Source organism: Ruditapes philippinarum, unplaced genomic scaffold (assembly GCF_026571515.1).
Source record: "Ruditapes philippinarum isolate M1 unplaced genomic scaffold, ASM2657151v2 ctg3989_1_1_1_1, whole genome shotgun sequence".
NCBI lineage: Eukaryota > Metazoa > Mollusca > Bivalvia > Venerida > Veneridae > Ruditapes > Ruditapes philippinarum.
In genome coordinates, this window is record NW_026856833.1 from 22,982 (window position 1) to 30,006 (window position 7,025).

General features: G+C 33.0%; 1 protein-coding gene across 1 annotated transcript; it reads right to left on the reverse strand.

Annotated features, from left to right (window-relative positions):
• Positions 1–2,727: 2,727 nt before the first annotated feature.
• LOC132747834 (uncharacterized) lies at positions 2,728–4,680 on the reverse strand. Its single transcript, XM_060737360.1, has one exon. The coding sequence runs from the start codon at positions 4,626–4,628 to the stop codon at positions 2,910–2,912; it is 1,719 nt and encodes a 572-aa protein (XP_060593343.1). The 5' UTR covers positions 4,629–4,680; the 3' UTR covers positions 2,728–2,909.
• Between the last annotated feature and the right edge of the window lie 2,345 nt (positions 4,681–7,025).

The window sequence follows — 7,025 nt, forward strand, 5'->3', positions numbered from 1 at the left end:
ACAAGTAATATTTTAATTTCTAGCATGCCGATCAAAGTTATAAATAATGAACAATGTCTTTCGTCCGTTCATTCAAAAGTGATATACAATTCTGGTAAAACCCAATGAACCATTGAAAAGTTTATAAGAATATCTTGTCATCATATATCTACTAGTTCATCTGCACCTGCTGTTTGGACGCCCTTTGATGCTTTGCATCAATGCTTTTCTTGTTTGATACTTTGGATACTTCTGTTAATAAACATACGGCCCAGAACTATAGAGCTATGTTCATTGCGACATGAATATCTCTTTCACGACAGAACTGTATCGTAGAATAAATACACTGTATCATAAATTTCTTAACTACTTCTTTTTTTTATTCTGACTTACTTTATTGAGACTTGATGGTATACGGTATTTTTAACCAGGTTTTCCGAAGGAAAAAACTGGTTATTAGATTGAGGTATGTCGGCGGGCGGGCGGATGGGCGGGCGGGCGGGTGGCGGGCGGGCGTTAACAATTTCTTCTGTGCGCAACTCCTCCTACATTTCTCAACGGATTTTGACCAAACTTTCACAGAAGCTTTATCATCAAGTGCCCTGGCGCATATTGTCGGGGTTTTGCCATTGGATAATATTTGACCTAATTATGACCCTTTGTTGTTTTTTCTTATATAGAATATATAGTGAACAATTTCTTCTGTGCGCAACTCCTCCATCATTTCTCAACGGATTTTGACCAAACTTTCACAGAAGCTTTATCATCAAGTGCCCTGGGGCATATTGTCGGGGTTTTGGCATTGGATAATATTTGACCTAATTATGGCCCTTTGTTGTTTTTTCTTATATAGAATATATAGTGAACAATTTCTTCTGTGCCCAACTCCTCCTATATTTTTCTATGGATTTTGACCAAACTTTCACAGAAGCTTTGTCATCAAGTGCCCTGGCACATATTGTCCGGGTTTTGCGATTGGATAATATTTTACCTAATTATGGCCCTTTGTTGTTTTTTCTTATATAGAATATATAGTGAACAATTTCTTCTGTGCCCAACTCCTCCTATATTTTTCTACGGATTTTGACCAAAAATTTACAGAATCTTTGTCATCAAGTGCCCTGGCACATATTGTCCGGGTTTTGCCATTGGATAATATTTGACCTAATTATGGCCCTTTGTTTTTTTCCTTATATAGAATATATAGTGAACAATTTCTTCTGTGCGCAACTCTTCCTACATTTCTCAACGGATTTTGACCAAACTTTCACAGAAGCTTTGTTATCAAGTGCCCTGGCACAAATTGTCGGGGTTTTGTGATTGGATAATATTTGATGTAATTATGGCCCTTTGTTTTTTTCCTTATACAGAATATATAGTGAACAAATTCTTCTGTGCTGAACTAGTCCTACATTTCTCAACAGATTTTGTTCAAACTTTCACAGAAGCTTTGTTATCAAGTGCACTGGCGCATATTGTCAGGGTTTTGTGATTGGATAATATTTGACCTAATTATGCCCCTTTGTTTTTTTCCTTATACAGAATTATCAATATATAGTGAACAAATTCTTCTGTGCTGAACTAGTCCTACATTTCTCAACAGATTTTATTCAAACTTTCACAGAAGCTTTGTCATCATGTGCCCTGGCGCATATTGTAGAGGTTTTGTGATTGGATAATTTTTGACCTAATTATGGCCCTTTGTTTTTTTTCCTTATACAGAATACATTTTTTCCTTATACAGAATATACAGTGAACACTTCTTCTGTGGCAATTCCTCCTACATTATTCATGTTTTACATTGCACATAGTTGCATTGTTTATTGCTTGCATTTGTATTACAAATACAACATATTTATCTACAATGGAGATAATTGAAAACCTGGTTTCGTGGCATTGCCATGTTTCTTGTTTCATATACATGTGTGTAAAATTGTTTGAAAACCAGTTTTATCGTTGTAACAGATGTCCCATTTGTGTTTAAATATTAAAATAGTTTTGATAGTGTTTGCAGGGGTGTATTATCTATGTACACACAGTGTCACAGTATATGTACACAGCCATTCTATATAAGAATTACAAGAGACAAGAAAATCGTTCACACATAAAAAAATCTACTTGTCACTAAAATCAAGTACAATAATTATGTGGCTAAAAAGGTAAAAATAGTTTTTCAAAGTACCTGTAAAAAATATATTGCTACACGAAGTTCGTAAAATACCAATTAGTTAAAACCATGTGATATAGTTAAAATGTTATACTTGTACAATTAATCAAAATGATTTAATTAGTCTTGATTACAAAACCTTACTTTTTTAGGAATAATAATTTCCAATTATTATTTGTCAATTGGTTGTGCCTAAAACGCTACCTAAATGATTTGTTTATTATGTCTCTTTTCAAGTTTGATTAATTGAAAAGCATAGATGTTACCGTTTTATAATAATGCCAAATGCACGAGGAATTTGTAAGGTAAAACCAGTATGAATAAAAATTAGAGTATTTTGTTTTTGTATATTCATTTTCAAAATGTCAACGCTACGGAAAAGACATTTATCGCCGACAAGTTCAATGCCTTCGCCAAAAAGAATTCGATGAGGTCTGTCTATAAGTGGCAAGGACAAATTAAATAAAGACAGTGTTTATGTACGTATGTATTACATAGTATATTCATGGCGCGGCATATTTACGGCATGTTATTTTGTGACATTGTAAATGTCTGACATCACGGTAAATTAATGAAATTGCGTATTTATTTATTTTATTAATAACTTTATTTTATAAGTGAACAATGAATTAATTCATTTAATTTAAATAATTACTTTATATACGGTTCTTTCTATTCCAAGCATCCCCAAATATTTAGTTTCACTAAATGTTTGTTATAATTAACAATGATTTTGTAACATTATAGACTACAAGTATATATCTTAATGCCTAGACAATGGTCGAAATGTTTTAATTAGAGTGCTAACATATTGTCCAGCATTTGAGGCTTGCACATTTGTCCCATTTCCATATGGTGAGTGTATATGTATAAGAAATCCACCGGAAGTTGCATTTGGCCGCCATGTCCGAAAATCACCCGCTGAATTAAAGGCATAAACAATACCTCCAAATGGGGAATCAATTGACTGGGAATTACCATACCCTCTGAATCGGTACCCTTTATTTACTCCATCAGTAGCCTCAACGTAGAATGACAATAAATCATTATCCGTGGAAATATGTTCAAAAGCAGACCATTCCGGAAATTCTATGTTTGGTTCAAACATAACCTCAGAGTCAATCTTTGCTATAGGCGTTACCTTTATACCCCACGAAATAATTCTAAACTCCCCCTTTCTGATATTTATACCATTTATTGGTCCTGTACCCCAACCGTCACTCCATCCTATGAGTCTGTAGTGTCCATTGTCAGATAATGACTCTAAATATCCCGACCAAAGGCGAACGTCTGAATCGCTAAATGCATACACAACGCCTCCGGTATTGGAGTACTTACGATGCATCATTGTTGCGCCAAGACCCTCAGATACAACGTTATAATTAGATCCATTACAGCGAATTTGAACATTAATGAACCGTGGATACCCTGATAATTTGTGTTCAAGCTCATAGAAAGATAAACTGCTATTTTGTATGTCCAGCGGTAACCAGTCAGTTTTGAAATCGGGTTCTGGAAAATCCGACGGTGCCCAAACTTTACATCGCACAAAAGCTTCGATTTCCGTTTGGTGATTATTCCCTGTTCGCTTAAAATTTGCTTCGCCGGTGTTGATAATAACGCCTGCATTTTGATTATTGCTTTTGTTTGGCGCAACAAGAATGACATGCGTTTCGTTATATAAATATACAATTCCACCATATGTTTTGCCATAGTCATCGTCGCTCTGAAAAGCAGGATCTCCATGGAATATCCAACCTGCGTTTGACCCTGATGTAGGTCGAATCTGAACTTCCACTTTATATGGCAGGACCCCTAAACCATGAGGAACAATACGCTGAACGTAGTCTTGGTCTTGGGCCCTCATTAACATCCATTCACTAACAAATGATGGCGCCAGAAAATCAGAGTCAACATTCTCATTTAAATCATAACATGATCTATTTAACAAAGTAATGTCCTCTTTTATATCATTTTTAGAAGTAACCAAGTCTTCTACTGAAGAAAATGTATTCTCCAGTTTCTTTGTGACATTAATTAATTTTTGTGACGTCACGTTAAATCCTTGTCGTAGTTCAGAGTTTTCTTGTTTAAGAAGTTTGAGTTCGTTTTCAAGCGCTAGTATTTGTATCAGTGATTTTTGTAGTTGCTGTTCTCGACCTCTCGAGATAACTTTTTCGTCATTGAAGCCTTTGACTAAAGTAATATAATCCGAAAGTTTAACATAATCATCTTTTCTTCGATCAATGCTATTCGAATTTAAATGACATTCACATGTTGTCTTATCAAATTTGAATTCGTCAAATTTAGCAGCCAATGATTTTATCTCAGCAGATAAATCTATCCACACTTTTCTTTTAATATTATTTATTTCGTCAAAAATAAGTTCATGAACATGTGCTGATGTATCAGATTCCGTTGCGATGTAGACATCCAAGAAACAAGTTAAAAATGTTAAAGTAAAATAGAATAGTTTCGCCATCGCAATATAATTTATTGGTGTCAATCTATTTTCCTACAAATGTGATATGATTTGAAATGAGTAATAAGGTTAAATAGCTTATATCCGTTCAGGCGGGTTATTTGTTTATAAACACTTATTCAGGAAGGGGAACAAAATCGACTTTGATTTGATTGGTGGATTTATTAAGAGGCTGTTGAAAATACTAGATTTGGAAATAGCAAATTAAACAACTGATCGGATATGTTAGGTTGGTAAATTTTGCAAAATTGTGTTTCTGCCCACATTTAACATTCCAAAAACTGAGACAGACAGGTTCCCTTCCTAAACAGACCCAGTCAAGAATACTTCATGAAATGTGTCATTACAGTTAACTTACTGTAATAAATAAGTAAGCTATTTTTAAATATGTAATAATTAACAGTTTGTGCTTTAAATTATTTGTACTGAATCATGTCTTTGTTTTGTATACACATGTATTATTAAACTGAAATAGTTAATAAATGGTCTAGGTAAGACTTTATTCAACGAGAGAACTCATTTGAACAACACATCAATCTTCATTGAGGCCCTCTACAAGGAACAATATAAATCGTTTAACATACATAAATGTTACATATATGAGATTTTAAAGACATCATATAATAGCCTTATTAACCTTTTGTTAATATGTCATACAGCGGAATTCAGAAAATAGTTCAACAAATGGAGTGTCATAATTTTTGTTTAGAATTAGTCTTGCAGCTCTCTTTTGGAACTTAATGAGTGTGAAAGCAGAGCTGGTCATTGATCAAGTGGTTATAGTGTCTAAGTCAAAAATTCGATCGTTTGAATTTGACGAGTCGTTCAGATGCGACAGATCCTTTACATATTAAAGATCCAATCCAAACTAAAAAGCAGAATTATAAGACTTGTATTACATAACTTTCGTCGTTTTATATGGCCTTATGGAAAAGGTGTCCGTAACTATTTAAATCTTCCATACAAAAATCTGGAAACAAAGTGATCCCTCGGAAGCATTAATCACAACAAAATTACAAGAGAATTGCAGACTCGGTTTGATTGAGTCTGAACATAAGTTGATTTTTCTTATAATAAAACTGAAAACTTTTATTCTTATACTGGTCGTGTAAACTGATGACATTTTAAAACCAAATTGAATCTTGTTACAAGATAACAACGTACTATATTCATGAGAAGAGGATATACAAAATACCCTTCAAAAATATTGCTTTTTCAATACAGGATTCATGTGTCTCGATATACAAAAGTTTTATGGATATAACTTTCTCTCTCTCATGTGTATATCAGAAATGACATTATATGATGCACTTTAAGCCAGAGCAGATTTTTATGAACTAAAAAATTTTCCTTTAAGTATAATGCATTAAATTTTAGCTTTTTTTGTCTTTATTTTCAGCGTATCAGTTTTAGAGATTTAGAATACGATATTATATTACTGTGAACTTTGTATGTTACCTTCTGTAAATAAATATTTTGTTATTATTATTGTTATTATTATTATTATTATTACACATTTAAATCAGGTTGTTTAAGGTGTATGCTAATTAGTTTAAAAGCCATATTCATATATTATAAAGAGCAGCAGCTTGTATTACTTCTATTACTACTATTAATGGAAAAAGTCGACTTAAGAAACTACAACTAAAGAATTAACTAATAAACCACTAAATCAAGACGTATGACAAGTACACGATAGAACACGAGAGCAATGACAACTTCTGTTCGCAATTAAAAAAGTCAGCTATAATTTAAGAGCGAGATTTAAAAATGTCGACGTTTAAAACAACAACTTAATTTTTTTATGCAAAATATTTGACAGAGATGTTACAAAAACTGGTACATTTTTTTCGAGTACATATGTACGTTCTAGGACGATATTGTCAAATCATCGATGTTTTGAAGTTCTGCATTTGATATTACAGAAATCTGTATTACAGCACGACGGTGAGCAGCTGTTACTGCTACGTGTCAAATCAAGTACTTCACAAACCTGTAAGTAAAAAGAGTTTAAGAATAAGTTCTTCTTATATTATAATATTCATGATAGCATGACCTTGATCACCGTTAATTGTGTTTCTATTTAGAAGAAGTAAATGTTTTGTAAATGAATAAAGCAAGTGGTTAGATATGCACATGTCTCTTATACGCTATCATTAATGCAAATGGACTTCAGTACTGTATGCGTGACTTACTACTTTACTTTCACACTTACTCCGGTAAACTGTTTCCGTAAGATAACGGTACTCAAGATGTGAGTACATCAAGCATTGGCGTAAAATATATGTTATACATTTTATAAAAGTTAAGCGGTTGGTGTTAAACTTCATCATAGTTCATTCTTTTGTTAGGCAATGTATTTGATACAAGAGGTTCTGGAAATAAAAATGTGATGTA

What these genes read in the sequence shown, in the direction of transcription:
- LOC132747834 (XM_060737360.1), bottom strand. Translation starts at nt 4,628, where the DNA reads ATGGCGAAACTATTCTATTTTACTTTAACATTTTTAACTTGTTTCTTG.